Source organism: Echeneis naucrates, chromosome 4 (assembly GCF_900963305.1).
Source record: "Echeneis naucrates chromosome 4, fEcheNa1.1, whole genome shotgun sequence".
Lineage (NCBI taxonomy): Eukaryota > Metazoa > Chordata > Actinopteri > Carangiformes > Echeneidae > Echeneis > Echeneis naucrates.
The window spans coordinates 143,185-169,508 of NC_042514.1; the positions used below are offsets into that span (position 1 = coordinate 143,185).

General features: G+C 45.5%; 2 protein-coding genes across 12 annotated transcripts; both read right to left on the minus strand.

Moving 5' to 3' along the window:
- Positions 1-1,385: 1,385 nt before the first annotated feature.
- Positions 1,386-10,409, minus strand: LOC115042531 (dipeptidyl peptidase 9-like). 3 transcript variants are annotated; one of them, XM_029500806.1, is made up of 21 exons: positions 10,254-10,409; positions 8,362-8,452; positions 7,896-8,140; positions 7,037-7,149; positions 6,708-6,881; positions 6,464-6,632; positions 5,768-5,878; positions 5,571-5,699; positions 5,332-5,393; positions 5,138-5,238; positions 4,363-4,540; positions 4,104-4,263; positions 3,935-4,014; positions 3,683-3,853; positions 3,455-3,590; positions 3,219-3,364; positions 2,977-3,123; positions 2,708-2,860; positions 2,478-2,620; positions 2,255-2,366; positions 1,386-2,148 (listed from the first exon to the last, which is right to left on the minus strand). In XM_029500806.1, the coding sequence occupies exons 2-21, from the start codon at positions 8,415-8,417 to the stop codon at positions 2,056-2,058; spliced, it is 2,679 nt and encodes an 892-aa protein (XP_029356666.1). In that variant the 5' UTR covers positions 8,418-8,452; positions 10,254-10,409; the 3' UTR covers positions 1,386-2,055. The 3 variants fall into 3 exon arrangements, with proteins under 3 accessions (XP_029356666.1, XP_029356667.1, XP_029356668.1); XM_029500807.1 differs by having other exon boundaries at positions 8,251-8,452; XM_029500808.1 differs by lacking the exon at positions 10,254-10,409 and adding an exon at positions 8,251-8,290 and having other exon boundaries at positions 8,362-8,428.
- Positions 10,410-10,626: 217 nt separating this feature from the next.
- Positions 10,627-25,141, minus strand: dazap1 (DAZ associated protein 1). Of its 9 annotated transcripts, XM_029499599.1 has the most exons (14): positions 25,005-25,141; positions 23,941-23,981; positions 22,662-22,828; positions 22,139-22,204; positions 21,797-21,865; positions 21,209-21,316; positions 20,944-20,992; positions 18,171-18,253; positions 15,748-15,895; positions 15,560-15,592; positions 14,916-15,065; positions 14,460-14,624; positions 12,742-12,834; positions 10,627-11,428 (listed from the first exon to the last, which is right to left on the minus strand). In XM_029499599.1, the coding sequence occupies exons 1-14, from the start codon at positions 25,037-25,039 to the stop codon at positions 11,256-11,258; spliced, it is 1,380 nt and encodes a 459-aa protein (XP_029355459.1). In that variant the 5' UTR covers positions 25,040-25,141; the 3' UTR covers positions 10,627-11,255. The 9 variants fall into 9 exon arrangements, with proteins under 9 accessions (XP_029355459.1, XP_029355462.1, XP_029355466.1 ...); XM_029499602.1 differs by lacking the exon at positions 21,797-21,865 and having other exon boundaries at positions 21,209-21,313; XM_029499606.1 differs by lacking the exons at positions 12,742-12,834; positions 21,797-21,865 and adding an exon at positions 12,689-12,691.
- Between the last annotated feature and the right edge of the window lie 1,183 nt (positions 25,142-26,324).

Genomic DNA, 26,324 nt, shown 5'->3' on the forward strand with positions numbered 1-26,324 from the left:
TCAATCTTTTTTTTAGGATTTCTCGTCGGGGCTACCTTCAACTTTTATTTTGAAAGCAAAGTGGTTCATATTCCGGTCTGCCCTACCTAATGTTGTGGTGTTTGACCCACGTGTGGTGACGTCACTGACTAAAGTTTAGCGACTTGGTGACGGACAGCTGAATCTTCCAATCAGGGACGCCACCCAGAGCCTGTGCATAGAGACAGAGGGGCGGGAGGTTCATGAGTTTAGTGAAATGGCGCCAAAGTTCCATATTTTGAAGTATATGGAAGACTCAGTCAGACCTCGGAAAGATTCACCTGAGACCAAATCGTTCTTAGACTCTTCGATCAGTTTTTGATTCTTGATCAGATTTCAAGTAAACATCTTTGGACATTTAAAAAATCAAAATGCCCATGACCCTCAGGGTCCTCCTGTATCCTTCTGGATCCACCTGGATCCACCTGAGGGGTATACTACGAAGGAAGCTCGACATAGCTCGCTAAGGCACTAATCTCACTTCGGAGTACCCCCTCTGTGCTTTACAGGGGGGTATTCCAGGTAGGAGGTTCAACAAACTGAGTATCCTGTTCCAGAACAGCCCCCCAGGACACAAGTACTCACATCAGATCTAAGTATAAACTTGTGTCTTTTAAAAAATAAAACATATATATATACAGTATATATAACACTTCTTGTATATACATCTCCCGGGAACACTCCCATCATTGGGACCAGCCGTTTCAGTGCAAGAGTTACTTTTCCCACAGCTCTTCACACTGTTGCCTTTCCATCACCATTGGTGATGCCTCTGTTAAGAAAACTACTGTTTGTGAAAAAAATTTAGCACTATGCATAAAATGTGCTGTGATGTGAGCGCACGTCCAGTGTGTGAGGTTGGTGATGTATAGGTGGAGAATGTTATTGAGATAAATGACAGATACTCCTCTAGAACCAGGACACCGAATCTCGGTCCGAAGATTCTCTAACCCCACCCCAATCCACATAAAACATTTCGAATGACTTGGCCCTCGATATCAATCAGATTGGGAATTGATGGGCAATTCATGTCTAACAGCTGTCTTTGTGTTGGAGGAGATGGACAGAAACTCAGGGTTTCTGAAAGAAAACCTGCCAGTGAGTCTGTTACCATGGTGATTGACTTGGAGTTTCTGGAACAGAGTTTCCCTCATCTCAGGGTTAACATACTCTGAGTTTTCACATAACCTGCTTTCTGGAATACCCCTCTGGTCTCTCTGTGCCTCAGAACAGGAAGTAGCAGTGAAATGGCGCTATTAGCTCATCTCATCTTCCTCATTAACAGTTTTGAGCTGCTGCCTCCTGCCAACGACTCAACTGATTCTGTCATCCAAAACTCAGAAACAAACTTAAAGTTTTCATTTGAACAACTTTTTACTTTCCATCTTTATTTCTCACAGAATCACAAGAAACTTTGTAATAATAATAATTTCATTTGGTGATGACAAAAATGTGGGCTGGCTTTGTCAAAGAGGAAATAAGGCGTTTCCTTGTCCAAGGACAGATTCCCTGATAAATTCTATGAGCGGCTTCTGAAGACCCCCGGAAGAAATCTTGAATGCTTCTATGGGCTCCTGAAGGCTCCAGAGGGCCAACAGTGGCACCAAGGTCAAAATTTAATGTGTGCAAAAATCCTGAGCAGCAGAAGTAAAAAGAAGCAGGTGAGTCCCAGAGTCCAAAGCTCAGCAAGTGATGACACAAAAAGTGAAGAATACAACACAATAAAACAGAAATGTTACTTTAACTTGGGGGGGGGGGTTGTTTATTCATGGAAACACTTGGCACAAAGTAGAGGACTAGCAAGACCAGAAGGTCCAGGTTCATTGAAGACTGATGTTCCACCACCATATTCATCACTGTCACAGTTCGATCGGCACCTCCTCTGCTGGTTGCTCCCACTCTGATATCTATTCAGCTGTGACCTTTGATCCTGTGAGGCTGAGCAGCTGACACAGATTTAAAGGAATGTGAAGGAGGAGAGGAGATAAAGGAAGGACGGTAGGAGGTGAGCGAGGAGAAGCAAGCGAGGTGAAGTTGTCACAGGTTCTGTTGGAGGAAGTGCAGCAGCGTGATCTCGTAATGTTCTCCAGACTCTGGACATCGGATACTGTGCCGTTCATTGGGATAAACCTAGAGGAAGGAAAACCAAAGATCAGAGGAAATGATGCTGCGAAACATTCAACATTCAGGAGTTTAAAGGTGAATGTGCTTTTTTATGTAGTTTGAACCCACCCACCTGCAGGTTGTAGGGCTTCCCCGCCCGGATCAGCTGAGACACCAGGAAGTTGGTGTGGAAAAAGTGCACGTTTTCATCGAGGAAGCCGTGGAGGATGAGGAGCCTGTTGGGCCTGACAGAGGAGAGAGGGAACTCAGGTGTGTTCAGGTGTGACATCAGGTCACCAGGTCAACTGATCTGTGACGTGAATGTGAAAGATGATTACTGTGTTTAAACGTCTCACTCGTTGGGCAGTTTGTTGACATGCAGGGCAACGGAACAGTCCTCGTATCCCTTCTGGTTTTTCTCCGGAGTGTCCAGGTAGCGCTCTGTGTAGCCTGTGTCGTATGCCGTCCACAGTGTGACTGGAGCGCCGGCGATGGCCACCTAAAAGAAAACACAACCAAAGAAGGATGACAAAAATCGGCCTGACTGTGGCACAAACCTGAGTCAGACAGTAGACTTTGCTTTGACCTTGAAGACATCAGGTTTATGGATCAGGCCCATGAGGGACAGGAAGCCACCATACGACCAACCGTGGATGGCGACACGACTCAGGTCCAAAAACTTGTACTTCTCAGCAACGTAGTTCAGACCCTCCACTTGGTCCTCAATCTCCACCTGACCCTGGAGGGACACAAGAGGCCAACCTGCACTCAAGAAACGCAACACAAAGACACAGACACAGGGGGAAGAGCTGTCTCTGAAATCACTTCCTCTGATGTGTGGGGGTGGTTAAATACCATTTTGTCCTTCACAGCTCCTTCGAAGCGGAGTCCTCGCTGACAGGACCCCCGTCCATCAATGACCAGTACGACATAACCCAGAGACGCCAGCGTGCTGAGTCTCAGGTACTTGACACCTTTATAGGAATTATTGACAAGCTGGACCTGCAGAGGATGATGGGTAATCTCTGAGTTCACGGTTCTACAGTAAAACAAGTGATAAATTATTTTCACATTGCTGAACATGAAGGGAATCGAACCTGTGGGCCACCGTACACAAAGATGACAGTGGGGTGTTTCCTGCCAGGCAGCAAGTGGTTTGGTTTGTACAACATGCCAAACAGTTCGAACCCCGACTTCCCCGTGAAGCTAAAGATTTCTGGAGGAGTGTAGTCAAACGGGAACCCTGAGGAACGCCACACACAGGAACATGTTCTATGGATGTTCTACTGATGTTCCACAGATGTTTTACTCTTGTTCTACACATGTTCCCTACCAGCTGGCTCCATCATGCTGGCCCAGAACTGAGGCTCTTTGTGCAGAGGGTCGGTGTCTGAGCCAATCAACTTGAAGATGTGAACACAGGGGGCGGAGCTCAAACTGCTGTAGTGACTCACAAACATGTCAAAGGTCTGAGAAGAGAAGGAGCAGAGCGTTAGAGACCACAACACAACATAGAGGTCCAGAACCGAGACCAGGACCAGGACCAAGGACAGTCAGATACCTGGCTGACAGAGCAGCTGTGGGAGAATCCTGGTTTGGTGAGACGGACGATGTCCCCCGGAGACTCATAGCTCACGACATACAGATGATGCTCCAGAGGAGAGTCCTTGGTTCCCTGGAAGTAAACCAGCTTTGCCGACTCGTCCACCCAGATCTGAGGACTGGATGAACGCTACACCACAGAAGAAGAAAGTGGTTACACAGTCTGATGTAGAAACTGCTGGTTTTTACCATCGGGCTGGGGCAGTGTCACCTTTGCTCCGTGATTGGCCAGCACCTCCCACTCCCCACTGGTTAAGGTCACTTCCTCTTTGATTGGACACTTGAAATGGTCTGAGGACAGGAGCAGAGGTGACGTCAAGATCAGACGTCAGACAGCTGAGTCTGGTCAAATGAGGTTGCCCTGTTACTTCCTGCATCACCTTCACTGTGCCTGTACGCGGTGGACCAGCGGTGCCCACGGCGCTCTAACACTGACGTAATTCTGTACAGGTGGCAGAACCCAGTTTTGGACTCGTTCACTGTGATGAAGGTGATCTCATCATCGCTGGACTGGATGAAAGGATGGAAGATGTCGTGGACCTGCAGACAAACGGCAAATCACAAAACAGTCACTTAACTTTCCTCACAATTCATCCAACTGTGAGTGTGAGCAGATCCAAATGTGATGTGGAGCCTCACGTTGATCCAGATGTTGCTTGTCTCCTGGTAGATAATGAAGGGCTGGACAGCATCTGCCAGGGCCTCCAGACTCTGCTGTCGGCTGCTTTGGTCCTGTTGAGCAGGAATGAAGAGCTCCGGAGGCAGCAGCACCAGCTGCAAACGCTGCTGCCGCCGATCCATCATGGCCGCCCATGCACTGATTTACACGGGGGGAGGGGGGGGGGGGGGGCTGTGAGTGTGTGTCAGTCGGTCAAAGGTCACAGGAAATTACTCTATAAAAACAAGTAAATTTCTGTCTTCCAAATCACCTCCTTCTGTTCTTAAACTCCAGATTTCAGCCAAATAAGTGCATTCAAACCGAAGTGTGCTGAAACACATAGCACTACAAGAGTGAATGATGGACACTGTTACACCCAATCATCATCACCTTGACTACGGAGCACAGGAGGTAGGAAGTCTCCCCTCCTACTTTGAAACTTGGTGACAACAAGTATTCACCAATACCTATTCAGCTAGCAGGAGGTGGAAACTCCGATGTTGCAGACAGTTTTGATGGCGCCATAATGTGCACACAAAATTTAATTTTTATAACAATGAAGTGGAGTCTGAGCAAAAGCAGGCAGCAGATGACAGATGCTAGAAAATGGTGCACTGATGTTCTGCTCTGGTTGCAATTCATTAAAAACAGAATTTTCAGGAATTGCACAACGGCAGTAATCGATTTAAGACAACACTAACTAGTCAAAATGAGCTCAGAGAAGTTAAGTGACAGAGATCTGGAACTGATTCTTACTATCTGCCATCTTTGGTCCATCCTGCTCTAGTGATGTACTCAGCTCCTGGGAAGAGGCAGCTGAACGCAACAGGAAGTTCCTTCTCTTGAGAGTTGACAATCTAAGGACACAGAACACACACACACACCCATCAGTCTCCTGTATGCATTTCTCCTGTATGTGTCTGTGTGTGTCTGCATGTGTGTGGACTCACTCTGCCGTCAGCGTCTGTTTTGATCTCTGTTAGTTTCAAAGTGATTTTGGGATTTTTGCTTCCTGGAAATAGAAGAAACTCAGCAATGATAAACATCATCAATACAAAGAGACACGCAGGCACACACACACACTAGTGATGATGTCAGATCCTCTGAGAAGAAAATCAAACACATTACATACAGAGGAAGAAGAGCATCATGGTTGTCGGGCTGGGGGTACCTGTAGGGCCTGTCTCACCTGCACGGGGGTATCTGTAGGCATCCGTCTTCCGCTCTTCCAGCGCTGGAGACGGGACGTGGATGATCTCAACCTCGGACTCATCCACTTCCTCGTAGAGAATCCGTAAAGTTTTCCCACCGTCAGACTCTGAGCCGGAGACATTGTTACTATGGAAACCGAGTACCCTTTGATGAGTAATTAATCATGTTACTCACCTGTGGTGGTTTCTGGTGACCACCAGTATCCGGTGAAACGGTCAAACTCTTCCTGGGTCACAAAAGATGCCACACCTGCTGACCTTGGATCTTCTGCTGGGTTTTCAGCACCTGAAAGAACAGATCATTTCAGACCAGGACAGACCTGACCAGAACAGAGGCCAGTATCATGGAGCTGAATTTCATCTTAGCGAGCTAACTTCTGGGTTAATCCTGGGATTTTAGTTTCACAAAGCTGGTTTCCTTTCTATCGGGGTACATTGCCATGGTAATTTATGCAGAATGCCTAACCTGCCCCGGATCAGGTTAAGTTTGGGATTAAGAGCTCAGCAGTAATTTATGGGACACACACAGTAAATCTCGCCATGGTGATTTAATATCATAATTGAAGCAAGTTACACATTGACAGAGTTGCAGATTTTTTCCCAGCATTCTTTGGCAGCTCCTGGCAGCTGTAACCCTGTTACCTTTTGCTTGAATCATTGATTTATAGTATTCATATTTTGTTAACATTATAGTTTGCTCCTCCGTTGTGAAACATGTAGCTCCTTGTGTCTTCTCTATGGTACGATTGGTTAGGGTTAGGGTGCAGTAAACCCTGCTCCTTTCATGAGAACGTGCACTGATCTAGATGGAAAACTTAACTCAATTTCATGATACAAGCCCCAGATTAATCCAGATCGGACCAAGGCAGACCTGTGTGGCAGAAGGTGAGCCTCCTCTCTTCTCCGGTCTTGATGCTGGTAACCCAGATATCATTGTTGTTGATGAAGCCGATGAAATCTGGGTCAGCGGGGCAGATTTTTGGGTCCATGCGTGTGCCTGAACTCTGGGTCTTGACCTCGACGGGATTCCTTGGAGATGTCTGCAAAAAGGAGAGAGGACAAGTGGTCACAGTCCATGAGACAGAGCCTGCTGGTCTAGTCTTCTATCCACTCACTGTGAAGCTGCCGTTTCCACCGTCACGGCAGAAGAACAAGCTACTGTTGGCCTGGAACAGAAATAGGCCACTGGGCCGGTGGAAGTCATAGGACGTGATTCCCGACACCCCCAGGCGCTTCCTCTCTCGCAAAAGCTCCTCTTCTCGGGAGAAACAGCCGTGGTGTGGACTAGCCTGAGGTCAAAGGTGACAGGAAGACACAATGTGACGAGGTCAAACTTCAGGAGAAGGAAGAGAAACACTATGTAATAAATACAGTACAACATCCTCAGGCCAGTTTCTGAACAGGATCAGGAGCAGGAAGAACCAGGACTGAGACTCCTCCTCACCTGAAATCGGTCCAGAATCTGTTTCCAGGACAGAACCAGGAGAGCATCTTTCCGAACTTTCTTGGGAATGTCTGAGTAAAGCAGCGCATTGTCCCTGCTGGCGTATGGCATACCTGGACAAGCATAGACATAGGTGAGGCTGACGGTCCATGTAGACCAGAAGAGATGATCAAAGCAACCTGAGACAAGTTGAGATGATCTGAGGCCGGCTGAGGTCCTCACAGGGACCGGGAGTAAATAAAATCTGGTGACACTACCAACAGAATCTGACCTCAGCTCTAACTGAGCTCACTGCAGCAAACTGAACTGAGCTAGCAACGAGCTGACTCACTAAAATTTAAACATTTATTATTCAACAAGTCAAAGAAGAATAGGATAGCAACAGATGCTGAACTGAGTTAACATTAGCCCCCACATGTCTTATGTTCATCTGTATCAGTTTGATTCCTCCAAATGAGTCAAATGAATATGTATAGATAATTTTTTTGTTTGTTTATATACTTCTTTAACCATATCATGAACATTCTTCCACTGTACAGTCATCCATAATGCATACTCCTTATTTTTCTTATTGTAATTATATTTTATTTTATTCTGTTTCTTTTCTGTCTGTGCAGAGCTGTGGTAAATTTCCTCCAGTGGGATCAATAAAGTCTCATCATCTTATCTTTCTGATCAGTGAACATGTGATTATGTCTCATGACATCAGCACCAACAGCTGGCAGAATATTCTACCTGCTGCTTCGCAAAGGATGCAGATCACGTGAGACCTTCTGAACCTGCTGGATTTCCTTCAGTTTATCCTAAAAATATTTTTCATCTATTTTTTTTTTCTTTCTGTTCCTGGTCTTCAGCTCACCCAGGTAGTAGATCCGATGAGAGTGTGGGCTGCTCTCATCCTTCTGGACGAACTGGAAATCATGCGGCGCCTTATTGATGACCACGCCAGTGTTTTTGCGGCTGTTGTGGATGATCTTGCGCAGTCCGTCCCACGTCTGCTTCTCCACTTGGAACTGCGTCGGGTTCACATCCTCCATCTCCACCACCTCAGTGCTGTCCGAGAGCTCGTCGACTCCCGTCATCCCTGCCAGTGCCGCTCCGTCCCTGTGGACAGACTCAGACTGATCGGGGGGAGCAGGTCGTATTCTGTGTCCATCACGTTCATTCTCTCCTTTAACACTTTGTGAATATTTAAAATGTACTTGTTAGTTCACCTCGGTGGTCAGGGAGCCCCCGTCCTCTGGGTGCTGTCCTCTGGGGAGGGGGTTGCTGACTGGTTAAGACAAACCTTCATCCATCAGAGTTCAAAGTTGAAGTTTTCCTACCTTCGCAGTCCGTCTTCAGTTCGCTCTTCAACTTTCAGCCTCTTTACTCTGAGCATTAACTGTTGCAGAGCTCTGGACCAGACCTGCAGCCCTGCAGAGAGCAGGAGAGACCAGCAGTGAGAGAGAGATTTGGTTTGAGTCCGTTCACATGGCAGCAGCTTTAACTAACAGACAGCTTCAATGGTTGACATCTTGCCACGCTGCATTCACTTGCTCTCAGCAGGTGACCGAGGGCCGGCTGAAGGACGACGACATGGAGGAGCTGCTGTTCTCCAGCCGACCGACACCACGACCAGCTCAGTGTCCGGATGTGAAGCCTCAACCTGCGACTTCAACTCCTCCACCTCTGTGTCGTAGTCCTGTCAAATGTGACAGGACTACGACACATTTCTCTGGAGGCCCCAGTGAACTAGTGATTCCCCGAAAACTCTGGAGGTTCTTCTATAGTCCGACTGGAGTCATCAGCTGACAGAGAGTCATAAATAATGAATAATAATGATAATAAAAGTTACTAATTTAACCCACGAATGACACACAGGAAACGTGATGGGCAGGGGACAAGCCCAAGGGGAACCCTGCCCCACCCAATGTCAGCTGGGACTCCATCCCCCAGGACCTGACAGAGAAGCAGTTTAGATCATTATTGCTGTATAAGTATATATATATAAATGTGTGTATGAACTGGACATTGAAATGGTGAGATGATTTTTCAGGTACCTCAGAGGTAACCTTAGTTATAAACTGGACTGGTCATATCACTCATCTGCCCTCTACAGGAAAATGCCCCCCTTTGACTGACTGGAGGTGATGGGTGAGGGGAGGAGAAGCAAGCTCTCAACCATGTTGATGAAGGACCCCCCACCCCCTCTTGGGACTCTCAGCTCCTTTGGTCAGAGGCTGCTCCACCCAAAGTGTGTGAAGGAATGCTAATTATTATCCTAACTTATTTGAATTTCTGTATTGAAACCACAAAATAACTTTACACATATAATTTAGGATAATAAATTGCATTTACATTTCTTGTGGAAAAAGTTTGACATGTTGCTGCCTTTATTTCTTTTCTTTCCAGAGAAGCAGATTATTATAGACTCAGCTTCTTCCTGTTGAGCTTCTAAGAACAATGAGGCATCTCAAAGAGAAAATTAATAAAATTAACTCTTGAACTTGGTTTATTGTGAATTACTGTGTGTCTGTAGTCTGGAAGTCCGTAGATTCAGTTAAAATGAAGATTTTTCTTTGAAATTGACTGTTGATTTGTGATGTCAGTCTTTATTTGGACTCTCTTCATCAGGACTTCCTGTGCGACCACAATTGCACAAAGCTTCACTGTGTTTGTGTGAAAATGACTTAAAGATGAATTATAGTTATATTATTCATCTTGTGTAAGTTGTCAAACCTTCTTCTTATATAATCTGCAGCTGTAAAACTCATTATGAATGAAAGATTGAATGAAAGATGACCCAGATCTTTGATTATTAGTGGCATTATTTTCTCTGTTAGTTTATGGTGAAATAAAGGTCTCTTGTGTTTAAACGTGTAGTTTAATCAAACCAACACAAACAGGAGACTTTGTCATTAATAATTATTTTGTATGTTCAGGCGGTAAAGTTTCCTTCATTGAAGAAACTGAAAAGTCACTTAGTTTTGACTTATCAGCTGATGAAGCATCAGATGCAGATACAGGGCCCAGATCCGGAACTGAGGTCCCGGTCCAGGCCCAGGCCCAGATCCAGGTCTAACCGGCACATCAGTCCCGATCGGAACACCTGATCTGACCCTCCCGGACCCTGAAACACCTGAAGTTCTCAACTTCCCCTGATGCTAACAGTTTAGCCGTCAGCTAATCCTGCGACTCGGAACAGAAACAGGAAACGGGTTCGGGTTCATCTTACACGCTGATCCGGGAGTTGGAGACTCAGTCCGGGTGTCGGGGATTCAGCTGTGACGGACTCTGTGTTCTGGGTCCGGAGACAACAGTCACTGAGTCAGAGAGCAGGGAGTTAGCTCCATGCTAGCGTGCTAACAACGAGGAAATGCCTTCAGGAAGCAAACTTTACGACTCCACCTTCACCCCGGAAGTGACGTCACAGAAACAGCTGGATCCGTACAGATGTTCACACAGCCGGACCCGAACCGGTCTCAGTCCGCCTGAAAATCCTCCGACAAACACCGATTCAGACAGAAAACTCAAAATTTCAATGTTCAGTGATTCTAGAGCCGCGCCTTCAACAGCTGAAGCCAATATACTCAAAACACTCGACATAATATCGTTAAAACATTTATTTTTGAAATAATTTGTCCTTTTTTTCTTTTTGCATAAGTGCAAAAAATGCACCCAAAACAGCCACCTGAGGGAAGTCTACATCTTTAAATAAAAAAACAAGCAAAGTGTACATTTATAGTACAAAATTCTCTTTTTAAAAAATTGCACAGTTTGTGTATAATATATATTCATAATCTCCATTTTAAACAAACTTTAAAGGCTCAGAAAGTAAACAAAATTCACCAAATGAAAAATAAAAACATTTTCCCTAGAATTTAAAGCTGAGGAAACTTGAGACCCTGTTTTCATTTGTGTCCACCATAAATATACATATATGCAAGTCTCTTTACATATAGTCTCTGTGCTAGTGTTTGACCAGACAATCAAAATTATTGCAAAGTAGTTTAGTCCTACTATAAAACATGGGGGAGGAGGTGGAGGATAAAAGCTTCTTTCTGCTGAATCTTCCTTAAGTTAGGCAAAACAAAGTGGGTTTGAACAGACCCTTTGAATTTACTGGATCCCTGTGAGTGTTAAACACAGAACCATCAGAGCTCCAGTTCACCAACATTTCCCTGACGTTGTCTTTTTTGTTTTAACTTTACACAGCGGCCGCAGCCAGAGCTGGCGGTCAGCGTCGATAAGGGTGGAAGCCCTGTACGTTGTGGTTCTGCCCTCTGCCAAATGCGCTGGCAGGTGGCTGGGGGGCGCCCGCAGGCTGGGCCGTCGGCGCCCCATACGAAGCCGTCGGCTGGCTGGGGTCTGCAAAGCTGTGACCGAAGGCTGCCAGGTCCTGCCCGTACCCTGAAGAGACACAACATGGATGGGGTGAGATCAGGACACACGTGGGTCCTTTAACGACTTCGATCATGTGACTCACTGCTCAACCGGTAGAGGAAAAATCCACCACTCACCCTCAACCTGAGCTGCAGCTGCTGACAGGGTGTGACATCACAATGATGTCACGTTTTGTCTGTGTGATGTGATAACTGAGTAAAAGCAAAGGAGCTCACACAACGACCCTAACTCCTCCTTTGTTGTGCAGATCGTCAGAAACTACTGAAACTAATAAATGAATTAATATCAACAGACTGATTGAAAATCAAAGTCACTGATAGTAATTGGGCTTTATTTTCTGGAACTGACTTAAGTGAAATGAGAAAACAGAACAAACAGGAAATACATTTTCAGGGTAGGCGGTTTGGAGGTGGATTTTTAGCCTGTTGTTCTGTAACTTTACTGCGAAAGTACAGACGTCAGTTTTCATTTGGATGGGGGTTTCAATGTGTTTTCAGTCTGCTCCCCATTCAGACACTGGATGGGGAGGGAAACTGCTCCGAGGTCACAGCCTCAGTCCGGGCCAAAAGGACGATGTGCTGTATCTGACCAGTTTTTGAAATACAGAATGTCGGTTGAATTTAATCCAGCTACAGCCAAATCTGTCCAGCACGTTGCTGGTGAGTGGCTGTTTCCCTGCCCGAGTAACATCCAGTGCAGTGAGCTTGACACTTCTCAGACCAGAACCGGTAAATACTGGAGCAGAGAGCAGGTATAAAGAACTGGAATGCAAAGACAAGAGAGAGAAAAGGCAGAATTTTTGAAAATAAGACATTTGTTTTGTTGAGCTCCAAGAACAAGACTAATAGGAATGTGCAGAACAGGGCCCAACAGGCGTGGACAGAGGAATCGGTGGAATTGGAAATTTACTGGCATTGTGTTCGTCTTTACTTCTTTCCTTTCTCACCCCTTCAGCTACGAAGTGGAAGACAGTACATGGGAAAGAACAACGGGTGAATGGGCTGCTGATACAGAGACAACTGCACTATGAATACATTTCCTGACAATTAGATCATCCTTTATAATCAGCAAAGCAATGCAGGCAGAGGGGACAGGAGGAGGACATGTCGGTCTTGGTGTAGTAACCTACAGCCGCTGAGGGGACCAGCTCTCTATGGAAATGTCAGTGGCTGCCTTTTACTACACAAGAGTACACAGTAATTTGTATGTACATGCAAAATGTACATGCAAAATACTAAACACTGAGCAAAATAAAAGGGGCAGAACCAGCTTGCAGCTCTATAAAAACTACAGGACTGAACAAACTGCTGGGCACCTACCTGCACTATATCCTCCCTGTTCATCCTGACCATAACTGTGAGAAGGACGCGTTGGTCCGTAGGCAGAGGGGTCCTGAGGGTAGTTACCCAGGCCTATCAGGGAGATGAGGAGACCAGGTTGACTGAACCCAGACTACGTTACATTGCACCCCCACCCCCTGACCTATCAGCTTTACTGGTTCTGAGCTACGCCTGGCGAGGTGGCACCGCTCAGCTTCATCTGGAAGTCAAAACAAATTGCAGTGAATGTGTGACTTGTCTGCTCATACAACTGACGTGTCATATCTCGGGACAGTGCAGTTCATGCTAAGATGGTGGAAGGAGCGTGGCAAAGAAAAAGGGCGAGAATGAGGAAACTCCAGCACATCTGCTTGTTGTTGGACAGGAGCATCTCATGAGTCTGGGTCACAGCTGCCTACAGCTACTGGGTCCAGTTATGTGACTCAACAAGAACTGGACTGAAGCTGTTTCACACAGACTGTGCTCCTTCACTTTTGGTGAGCTGGGAAACCCCAGTTCTGGGTCACATAATGCCAAATCCATAAAATAAAGATGGACATGAAGAAGGTTCAGCAGTTTCCTGAAGAGTCAAAGGTTTAATGAGCAGTGAGCCATTTCAGTGTCTGCTGGGGTCATTCAAGGTCACATGGTATAAACCAGGAAGTAAAGCATCAATGACTAAACAGACAAAACCAACCCCAGACTCACACTGGGAGTGAGATCATGAAGCAATTACTAATTAAAGTTAGTGAGTCGTGTCTATGGCAACATCAGACATTTCTGACTCTATTAGTTTCACTTAAACTTTGACTCATTGCTTGACTGAACAGGCAGCAGACACAGGAAGGAGGGAGCAGGAAGATGGATGGAGGGGAAGTGCAAGCAGGAAACACTGAACAAAATGGATGCCGGTGATTGACAGTGATCATGTGGAGCTTTAATGATCAGCAGTGTCAGAAGAACACCAGACAAGAAACTGAGTGAAGATCTGCCCTGATGTCCTGAAATGAGTGAGTTTAGACACTTTGCCCCAGTTCTGGTCCCTGAACCCAGGTCTGTTCACCCTCTGTCTCCACTCTGGTTCAAATTCCTGGTTAGAGACTCTCTCTCAGGACATAATGTTCCATATTTACAGTCTTCTGATGGAAAGGAGTTTTCATGTCCCTCCAAGTCTCTGAGCTCTGGTCTGTCAGAACTAGGACAGATACTGATCCACAGGAAACATCTGACTGGACTCCCTATGTCCAGCTCAGAGACCAGAAGACATCCAATCAGGAAGTAAATCCTCCAGGACTACAGGAGCTGGGGGGGAGGGGCATAAAGCTCCAGAGTGACCAAATGATGGACATGAACTTCAGGTTGGAAATAAAAAAACGTCAAGGGGGGGTTAAATAACAGGTAGGATTGTGTGAATGAAGTCCAATGCCAGCACAGGGAAGGTGGGGGGTTGGGGGCTCTCAGTGAAATTAAATAAAGATATAAAACAGGGAAACATTGCGAGGCAGGATGATCTAATTAAAACCTACCAACCTCTTTACCAGCCAGCTGGAGACCCTGACGTCCCAGCTGCTTCCTCACCACAGAGAGGGGGGGGGCATGTTTGCAGGCAGCATGTATGCATGTGTAGCTCTTCAAGCTAAATGAACCAAGAGCAAGCTCCTGCTCATTGAGTCGGGGGGGCGGGGGGCAGACTAACTGGGAGAGAACGTGCTTCTTACCATACTGGCTATAAGGGAAGTCAGGCTGCCCAGTCGGGGCTTTGCTCAAGTCCTGAGTTGGTGTGGTAGCGGGGGCAAAGCCCAGAGGTGCAGTTCCTGGTGTGGTGGGTGGAGGTGGAACCTGTGGAGCATACTGGTCTGCCTGGGGAGTCCCAAAGCTGTAACCTGTAGGACAGAAAGAAGGTCAGCTTCTTAATGTTTCTGCAGCAGATATTTGCAGAAGATCCAGTTCACTGTAATGTCACATCTGATCAAGGTACAACCATTCTGCTCTAATATATGCCCTCCCCCTTACTCAGCCCCTGTCCTCCTCTGATAAGATGGAGGTTCCTCCCTGACCACAGCAACAGAGAAGCTGCCCGAGAAACTTCACACAGATTAACTCACTTTCCCACTCAAGCCAAGAAAAATAAGATACAAAGAAGAAGCTCCATCCATCAGCTCCATGTCACTGACCAAACTGAGGTGCGGTGCTGTAGCCCTGCTGGGGGTAGGCCTGAGGTGCAGCAAAGCCACCCGCTGGGGTCGTGACCAGGAATGCGTTGAAAGGTGATGGAGGTTGTGTGGGTGTTCCCCGGCCTGCGGACAGTGGTGGTCCATACCCGCCTGCTCAGACACGGGACACAATGTCTCAGACAAGTTTCACTTCAGGTCTTTCATTTTGAAGCAATAGCAACAATCCGTTGTATTAAAGGCTGAATTGCAAAAATTTGAGTCGTGGGTTTCACTGAACAGCTGATAAAAGAGTCCAGGCCTTAAGATCAGGCTAAACAGGGGCTGAAACTCCAGGTGAAACGGAGCACCAACACACCAGGCCGACCAAGATCCAACCAGCAGGCAGACACCGGGATACTTTTAAAGCTGTAAATTATCAACAACCTCAGCCTGAATGGATCAGTGATAACAGGAGCAGTTAACTGTCACAGTCAGAGGCTTGAGTGGACAGACTGCTGCCAACAGGCTTCCACGATAAGGACACGGTCACATGATCACATCTCCAGTTTGATCAGGTCTCACTTCTGTAACATACAAAGAACAACTGGCTGCTCTGCTCTGCAGAGACTGGATGTGTCCTGTGGTCCAGCGGAGGTGACACCTACCAATGGGTTGTCCAGTAGTCGATACCCAGACTCCTTTAGGAGGGAAGGAGAGATAAGGACGTAAATATGAAATAAATGAAATATCCACTTAAACTTGAGATAACATGGTAATGTTAGATTAGACATCCAACCCCATTGTAGCAGTAACTCCCCACCCCAGAGACACCCCAGGAGTAGCCCTCACTCACCCTGTGGTCCATATGGCTGCTGCCAGCCTTGGGCTGGCTGTGCTGTCCAACCATTAGCTGCACTCAGGATGCCCCTGGGGGGCCACTGTCCAGGGCCGAGCTGGGCCGGAACTTTACTATCCCGAGGTTCAGCCTTCTTTACTTCCACCTGCACAAAGGACAAGGGATGGGGGGGGGGCAATTGGCAACACCAGCATAAGATTCCCAAGTCCCTGACCTAGACCCCTGTCCTAACACTCATCTAACCTCAGCATGGAGAGCAGGGACAAATCTGTCTGACCTTTTTGCTGATGTGGGACAGGTCGAGAGAGAGAGAGAGAGAGAGAGAGAGAGAGAGAGAGAGAGAGAGAGAGAGAAAAAGAGAGAGAGAGAAAAAGAGAGAGAGAGAGAGAGTGTGTGTGTGTGTGTGTGTGTGTGTGTGGTTGGGGGGGGGGCAGTAAGCTATGTGTCTCAGGTACTGACTCTAATTAAGATTTGGATGAAGAATTGAAGCTTCTTCACACGTACCTGAGAAACACAGTGCTGACGTGTGGAGTCGTGACTTACCTTTCTCCAGCTAACAAAGCTACGGGTTTATTTTTTTTTTTTTTTGGGAATATATTTCAATTTTTTTTATTATTGTGGGGTTGGAGGAGGGGGCAGAGAAAAATCTGTATCTCAGTTCTAACAGAATTTAAAGTAAACATGCAGATAGTAATTGATCATTTCAGTCTAAAGTGAGTCTTCATACTGTGTCAGGAGCTAAAACATTGTGACTAATAGTTTGACATCAGCATGCTGATGTTGGTAACGTTTAAACGATTATCAAACCATTTTATTTAGCTTTATTTGAGGATCATCCATTACTAGAATTTAATTTAGTGGCTTCAGTCAAACAAAAATTTATTGCCCCAATAACAAAAGTTTCTTCTCTGGCTGTAACCAGGCAGAGCAGTGGTTCATCAGAGCACAGAAACAGCCTGGGACTGGGGGGGGGGGGGGGGGGATGCACCCAGAAATAGACTGAGGGGTTGAGTTATTGGGGTCACCTTGCAGGAGGAAAACGAATCACAGATTCTTTCTCCCTTTAAGGTGTTGCCACCTTCCCCAGCCTCCCTGTTCCTTCTCTGTCGACCTAATTACATGCACATGTTTCTGGCAGCGTACTCACTGCCGCCGGCAGCTACCTGGGCACTTCATCCCATGGGCATCACAGCGACAGGTAATGGATACTGTGACTTCTGCACAGGACCAGCAGCAGAAGTGGGATTTCTTTCTCAGTTTGATGTGCTCCAATTTCTAATTCTGTCCCTCATATCTCACTCCCTACAGTCCTAGCATTAAGGTAAAGTCAAGTCAAGAACAATAGATTAAGTCAAACTGCGATTCCTGCTGGAAATCAGGGCAAAGTCGAGGGGGGGGGGGGCTGTTCCTCAAAGAGGGGGTGAGCTCATCAGGGAAATAATCAGAGCTATTTCTAAAAAAATGTCTAGTGATGAAACTTTTTACCTTTGAGGCTCTACTCACAGACACTTTGGAATATTCATAGAGAAAAATGCTGAACAGTATAGGAGCCTTCTGCTGCCTTAAAAACTTGCTATAAAAGGTTTGAGACTGAAAGCTGCTAGTTAGAAAATGTATCATTTGATTGGAGGATGGTTAATAAATAGTCATATAAATGACATGACATGTTCCAGGTTGGAGGAGCCAGGTGGGGGCTGTTTGACTAACAGAGCAGATAAGGGAGAGAATCTATTGTCCCTCCCCAGATGGACAGCTTACCTGCCACCATTCGAGTGTGCAGTAAACCCCGTCCATCTGCTGCCCTGCCTGAGCTAGAACAAACACTATGAAGCTGAATGCAAACACGCCTGAGCCTTGCGCCTCATCTGAGCAGTGTTTGGAGACTTCTGATTGGTTGTTGAGGAAACTGACAGACACAGTATGGAGACTCCTCTGCTGAGGTCACTGAGCTGAGCTTTTCTTTAACATCTTTAACTTTTCAAAAGAAAGAAAAAAAAACAAAAACATGTTGACAACAAAGTGACCTACCAAAGAAACATCAGAGAACTGAAGAAACAGAACGGACCAATCCTTTAGGAGACTGAGGATTTCAACTTTTTCCTTTTATCATCTTTATTGTTTCATTGACAGCCAGGAGATTATAGAGCTTCATATTTGGAGGAGCCTGATGGAGACTTCCTAAAGGAGTGGTCAGTTTAAACAGAGCCTTGGGCGACCACTCTGTCATAATGTGTGTCAAAGATAAGCAGAAACTGTTAAAGTAACTGGAAGTAAAATGAATGAATTTAAACTGTTGTTGTTTCATCCTGCTGTCTCTGATGGAACTTGAGCTCACACCAAGAGAACAGCATCAGTATCTTCCTGCTGTCGCCCGAGCCTCTGTTTGTTCTTAAGGGTAAAATAAAACTACAACTACACACTTTTTTGCCCATGATGTCGTGAAAATGCATGTTGACAGCCTGGTCCACTGATTGTTCGGCCTCGAAAGTAATAAATCCAAAACCTAGCCAACGACCAAGAGTGAATCAAGGTAGTGGGAGAGGGAGGGGGGGGGGGGGAGTTGTGACAACACAAGATGAAGAACAGTTTTGGGCTTCAGCAGAGTAAGGATCCATCAAGGCCGAGCAAGAGGCTCCTGGGGTTCAGATGACGTTGCAGATGGGGAGAACACCACAGATTCAGCCGATTCAGGACTAAAGTTTTTTTTTTTTTTTTTGTTTGGAGGGGGGGAGGGAGGGGGCAACAGGAGGAATGATCTGATTAATGCCAACCGAACCATGATTACATGACGTTGCTTCATGCAGTTTCATCCAAACCCCACCTTGATCTGTCCCTTGGTATTTCACTGCAGAGCACACACTCGCAGCAGCCATTGTTAATGCATCACAAAAACATGGAGAAACATAAACTGTAAAATGCCTAAAGCTTCTCCAAGCTTTCCCAATTTCAACACTTTAGTTTTGAGTCAGCCAGGATAAGCATACAATGGACAATTAAAATATTGCTCACAACAATAACACAAAGATATAGGCCATCAATGGTCTCTGAAGGAGATGACTCGAAGATTTTTCATGGGGAAACACAATGTTCATGGACAGCAACACCAAACAAAGAGTTTTCAATCTGACAACAGCAGCAGCTGCTCACAAACTACCAAACAACCTGTTACAGAACTTTTCTAAACGCTCGCTTGCTTGCTGCTCTGATCTACTTTCTACTTGATTAACTCTCTGCTGTGGCAGAACTGGGTTGTTTTCACGTCTCTACTTGGGGACTTAACCTGAATCCAACCAAACGTCCTGAGAGACATTAGAGATTTCACAGACCTCTAGAAAGATGCCAGGTTTCTCCCAAGCCTGCTGCTCTATTAACACCATCTGTCATTGACCTGCCCTTCATCGCAAAAAAAAAAAAAATCATTATCCTGGTCACACTGACACGATTTAAATCAGGCTGATGAAGTTCATGCTCTAAATCATCAGATGACATAAATAAAAGGTTGTGTTGTCGACAGGCCTGAGCCATAACACTTCAGTGGTTTGGGAAATATTAAATTAACTGAGCTATTGGTCATCTCACTGTTCGTAGATATATAAAAGCTAGTGAAGATGAAGCAGCCTCATTAAAATTATTGGCTCATTTAAGATTTGTCTAACATATCCACATTTGAGATATTGGTTTTACATATTTACAATTGAACTGTTTGGTACTATAATAAATGAAAATCCCAAATCTAGAGGACAGACGTCAACTCATCTTTCACATAAATGAATGAACACAGATAGAGTTCAGATAAAGCTGAGATGATGCTGATGAAACATTGTGTAAACCCCATGATGACTGTTTAAATTTGGGAGCGTTTACATTTGGCCTGTACCTCTGTGCTACCAGTCAATGCACAGTGACCTAAAGGAGAAAAGACAAATCTTAAGAGACACCGTTAATCAAATTCAAACCATTCACAGGGAGAAGGGACAGAAGAAAGAAAATAGAAAGGGCTTACTTACAAAAATACTTAAAGTTCTACATATGGGAAAACACAGACTCTGCTGTTTAAGATACATGTGTCAGTTAGCTCTCAATCAAGGTAAAGAAAACTTAATCAAATGTTGAGTCTAATGATTTTAGTAAAAGTGTTTATTCTATCAAAGATTATGATTGTTACTGGTTTAATTCATCATGTTAAATTCTAATGACGAACTGTTCTGGTTTTTCCCCAACAGAGGTGAAGTAGGCAGTGGACGTGTTGTTATGTGGGAAACATGCAGAAGAGGAGGCAGCGAAAGTCTGCCATAAGATTCCCAGTAAGGACTTCGGGGCTCACTAATGCTAAATTCGTGAATTCATGGGAGTTTTCTGGGTGAAACTCCCACGAATTCTCTTCTTCTTCCTCACATAAGGAGACCAGACTCTTCTTCTTTTTATAATTAACAGCTTTAGTCAAATCAAACTCTGGATTCTAAACCGATTAGTTTGATTTATCACCAACAAAGATTTAAATAATCTCTGACTCAAACAGGCTGAACAAAGACAAATAGATTAAATACTTTAACATGGACTGTTGGTCAAAATGTGACTGATATCAATTGATTGATTAAGAAAAAAATCTGACTATATATTAATGTAACAGTGATGTCATGGCAGGCGTGTGAAGCAATAACTGCTATGTGTCGATGATTTAATTAAATGTGGTCAGATGGAGGATGAAGTTTAGCTATGGGACCTGGAACAGTGTCACAAGGTTGAGAGGGAAACTCAAGATCTGCTGCTGTTTGATGAGGAAATTTCATGTTGCTCTGGATAAATTAGTCACTTTCACATGAACTGGGGGCTCAGCTGTGTTAGAGTTGGGGCGTTGACTTTTATTTCTTGGAAATATGGCATTAGCACAGCTGCGATGACCTTGTGAGGGTGTTTTGTGCATGTATGGTGTTGTGTTGGATGTCTAACACACACACACACACACACACACACACACACACACACACACACACACACACACACACACACACACACACACACACACACACACACACACACACACACACACACACACACACACACACACACACAGAGTCCTGCTGTTTTCATTTGAACATCTGGGTTTCTTCTCTTTGGGCCAGAACAGTTTGTCATGAGATTTAAGATGGTAAGGTATGGAGAGGGGAGAGAAAGAACGGGATCAGCTTTTACCTCGGGGCCTTTGCTTCTCCGCATCATAGATCATTACCACCTCTGTGACCTTGAGTGGGACAAAGGGAAACAGTGGCTCCATTTAGAAACACCAGGCAGCGTCCTTCCTTACTCCAATTATATATTCCTCAATATGCCTCAATTTGAACCAATAATTAAATGCCCTATCGCCGCTACATTTCTGTTCTACAGTATTGACCCTGTTCAATGTCACATCCATTCAAGCAGTGTTAATGACCAAAGGAGCTGACTTAACAATACTCACCACTCCGAATCTATTGAAATAGTCCCTGAGTTCAGGCTCGCCGCAGTTATGGGGGATTCCACCTACAAATATCTTCTTTGATTTATTGCTATCAGCTTTGCTGCCCTTCTGAAAGAAAACAGGGAGTGTATGGATTTCAATGTCTGTTAAAGCATCACTGTGGGAGGGGGCTAGAAAGCCATCATCTATTCAGATAGTGCAGAAGAAATTAGGTTCTCCTCCTGCCCTCAGGTCTAATTCTTAACATGTCATGTCAATTCAAGCACTGGTCTGCAGAGATCAGAGAACACAGCTTCCTCTCAACCACTGAGCCTTCAGCTCGGCACTCGAGCTGTGGAGGCTGGAGGCTGCTCACGACAACAGGGATGTTCACCAATTACATCCTCTGCTTTGTTTAGTCAAACATCCAGGACCAACTACAGGATGGAGACTGAAAGCTGAGCTCCAGGAGCACAGAAAGGCCTCATTTAGAAAATCTTCTGACACACAGAGTCTGTGCTCACAGCCAGAACTGAGACTTATGAAGGTGTTTAATTCACAATCGAGACAAAACAACTAAAACTCCAGCTTCAAAAGACTAGAACTGACCTGCTGAGGATCCAAATCTTCTGTTTTACCAGAAACACAGAGGACACTGTTGGGAGCAACAGATTTTCCCTGCCAAGGTCAAAATAAACGAAACGAAAGATCCCTTAATGTCTGGCACTTACTCATTTCTCAGATTCACAAAGGTAGAGTCTCTGCACTGAGATCCTTAAAGCTTAACAATTTGCAATTCAAGCCAGAGATTTTATAAATGAAGCTCTTTTGGTCTCCTTTGCGGCCCATGAACCGGAGTTCAACCTACAGAGGAGGAGAGGAGGTGAGGCTGTCAGCCTCGATCCATTACAAACACCTGATCTATCCTTTCCAGAAGAAGCAGACTCTTACCCAGCCCTCCTTGGTTCGAGACTTCTCAGGTTGCATTCCTCGAGGAGTGCACGGCTTCGGGTCAATCTGACAGCAGAGGGAGAGAAAACATTTCCCCTCATGAAGGCACGTCAAATGTTCATCTTCAATGATGCCAGTAGAAAACACCGGCTCGCCTTACAGCAGGCAGAGGTTTGAACTGACCGGCAATCTTTTCATTCTGAGGTCTCCTGTCCTCTTGAGGCTAAATGTCATTGATGACAGTAAATGAGGAGGAAAACTACACTAACAGCTGTTGGTTTCTTCTTAACTGTCACAGGGAAATCCATCTTCAGCTGCTCTGTCTTTAAACAGGTAGGTTTTGTTATGCAAACAGACGTCAGTCACTGTAAAGAACGTCAACTGTCGTTGCAGGTACAACCAACACAAACTATATCTCTCCTTGAATATCTTCTAACTGCTACAAATGGGGGTTTTCATGTTGCTAACACAAAGCACACAGATTACTCAGGTTGATTTGAGTCCTTTCGTTTCAAATACTCACATTTCTTCCATCAAGATTATGTGGCTTTGTCTCCAGCACTGTCCGTACACAATTTGGGTCTTTGAATTTGACAAAGCCGAAGCCTCGCGACTGATTTGTAGTTTTGTCCTTCATGATGACACAATCTACTACTTCTCCATACTGTGAGAAGTAGTTTCTAAGTGTCTCTAAGAAAAGACAGAAATGACAACAGTGGAGCTTCACAAAAGTAAAATGTAAGTGCATGATCATACAATAAACCTGCAAAAGGACAATGACAATATGAGACATAACTGCTGAAAACAGAATTGTCGTCATGGTTTATTGATCTGCCGATGAATTACACTGTGAAAATATCTTCAGTACTTTGACCTGCAACTGTCAGTTTACCTACACTTGGAACAGTGAGGTCTTTCGCTGAACTTGGTTTGGCTTCATGTCAGAATATTAAAAAGTTTGTCAAAGTTTCTATGTGAAAATATCTTCAATTTAAGATCTAAAGAGCGAACAAAGCCCAAACATGCAGTTCCCACCCACAGAGGCAGGGAGGGCAAGTTTGAACAAATGAGGACTCAAGAGTTAGTGTAATTGTTTTCTCATTGCTGGAAATCCCTGAGGCATTGCTGGGCTCAGAGTTGTGCAGCACTGTGGCTCAAATCTTAAGGTTAACAGTGCTGCTAACAATGACAAGCCCTCATGCAAAATTACACATCAAACTAACCGAACATGAGCCAGAAAGGTGTTTCACACAGCTCTGATGTAGAGCAGAGCGTCTACGCAGGCCTGATGAAGCAGAGACACCTGTTTTGGTTGGATCCTCTGGGAAGGTGAAGTATATGAAATGTATTCAAAATTAAAATTTTCATGACAATGACTGTCAGACCCTTGCCCTATTTCTACTATTTAGACTGTTTTTTGCTATAGCCACTAATACATAACTTTGGTTTATACTATCAACTCAATTTCATATCATTGTCTAGAAAGCAAACTTTCCTGTGGGTAACTTATCGAAGGTGTTTGTCTCAGCTCAAATCTAAATATAAAAATTTTATCAAGTCATATATTTAAAAAAATAAAAAATAAAAATAAAAATACCATCCATGGCTGTCTGATTTTATTTCACAAAAGTCTTCCAGTTTTGTTAAGTGTTACCAGCCTCTGAGGATTCATTCAGACCGAGCTTCGCCTCATACAACATCCACACAGCGGCAGCAGCATCTTCCAGACAGACCCCCCCCCATAATTAAACACACTCAGCATGTGAAGGGACTGAGGGCAGAGACAAGAGACTGGGACTTACCCTGTGTGGTGCTCCAGTCCAATCCACCCACAAAAAGTTTCCTGAGAAAAGAAATGACCACCAGTCAGTCAGTGAGCAGCACATTTCAATCAGAGTAAATGAAAGACTGACTGACAGCATCAGGACGGGACGGTCCCCAGACCGAGGGACAGGAACAGCAGCCGGTCCAGGACCCGGACGGTACCTGAGTCTTAGTGGAGAAGCTTTAAATCTCAGACCATATCAAGCCTCCAGCTGACTAAACAGTCAAGTACACAAACATTACACAGTCTGAGCCAGCAAAGCTGCAGCAGCAGGAGGACCCATCCACAGTTTAATACCCCGGTTTATGACGGTCCGGGACCAGGATGTCCCTCCAGTCTTCAGACACTGTCCCGGCCTCCACATAAAGCTCTTTTTATGAACCTCCTGCCACGTAAGTCGCTGTGAGACCGACCCCGGAGCTCAGCAGGACGGACGGCTGGAGCTGCTGCGGCAGCCTACGGTCAGAGCGGAGGAGCAGAGTCCGGCTGCCGGCTCCAAGCTACGACTTTACCGACACTTTAACGGAACCGTGTTCGCTGCAGCTCCCGAGCGAACCCCCGTCAGGATTCGATCACAGCTGGGACATACCGGAGACAAACCTCCGGCCGGGACACAAGCGGAGCGCCGGAGATAACCGGGCCGCACCATCCTCCAGCAGTGCCCGCTAAATGTCCTCCCTCTGGCCGACGGGAGAAGGAGGGACTCCCGCTTCGCTGGCAGCGTTAGCTAAGCTAACCCCGGCGCTATGAGCTAACTGAACCAACACCCGGAAAGTATCTGCAGCTCCCCGTATTTCCCTAAAACCCGAATGTCAGCCCGAAAACCAGACGAACCGGGGTTGTCCTTGAATATCACCGGAAATGTCCGCGCTGCTTCGGCCGTTATTTCCACTTTTCAGTCTTTTCTGGCGCTAACGCCGCTAACTTACTGCAGCTAGCTTAGCCTGCTAGCTAGCGTTAGCTGCCGAATGACAGCTCCGGTAGAGGCCGGCAGAAACGACTGTTTCCTGCCGGGCCGCAGGCGCCAGACCAGGATCTTACCCGACTTCATCTCCGACTAGGTTGTTGTTGTTCATCTCTGAGGCTAAAGCGGGGACGGAGGGACCAAGACCGGCTTCGAGCTCCAGAGCTGCCCCTCAGACTGAGAGCGGAGGAAGGTCACTCCGCTTTTTGGTTCAAACCGCTCTGCGCAACGGGGGGGGGGGGGGGTTAAAGGGACATTACAACTATATACTGTTCAGAAGGAATAATGGGGTGAATGAGTGAACACAGAACTGTGTTCTCAGTCAGAGTACATCCAGAGAAAGATAAGAACAGTGCTGAGGAGATCATGTTAAAACATAATTTAAGGACGTGCATAAAGTCAAAGTATGAAATGATTTTAGAAGGTGCAGCAGTTCGGATAAGTTAAGGAAAGCGCGTGCAGGTTTCATTAATCAGAACATGAGAAATGTTTTGGTGCTGATTTAGCCTCCACATTTCTGGAACCATAACGGATAAATGCTGCTCTCCATGTTCAGTCTGGAGCAGCTGACCTGAGTCCTGCTGGGTTTATATCCTCCAAACATATCAAAGATGTACTCTGTTCCAGAACTGTTCTGTGATCTGTTAACTAGCAACGGGATTTTAAAATCTGTGTGAACATTTTAAACCCAGTTAGCCGACCTTTGTCCGTTAAAGCTGTAGCACTTTTGGGGAATCCGGTCAGAAGACGTTACAGAAATAGAATCGACTGCAGATGAAGGCGTGGACGCTCCCGGTCCTATATTTGTATTATATTTATTTAAATTAACGAGTTAACTTCAGTAATCTATCTAATGGTTTTCTCTGCTCAGGACTATTTCATCTTCAGATGCATACTGTCTCAGGTTCATGTTCTCAGGATGTCAACATTTATAACAGAGCCAGTTCCATCGGCACCAAGTTCACCAAAAGTGAATACTTAGGAAAGAACACAACCTGATGAGGTCTGCTACTCCCGAGCCGACTCTTATTTTGTTATTTTGTGTGAGTGTGTGTGTGTGAGTGGTGAGTGAATGTGTGGGGAAGAGTCAAATGCAAATGAGGTTTCATCCAGAGGAGCACGTTCAGTCAGAAGCTCCTTCATGATTCATTTCCACAGATGTGACGTTAAACTGCTGTTGCTGTAGTTACCGTGATGTTGTTGCACAGTGACAGTGTAGTTTCAGCCTTTAGGGACTCGTGTTGATACATCTGGAGAATACGATAAAGGTCTGCCCTCTGCTCTGACTGATAAATAAAGGAGGGATTATCTGACCGCCCTGTAGAAAACGCTTGTCCTCTGACCTTTGACCCTGATAACTGGACCTCACCTTTAGTTATAGATCAATGGAGAACTGA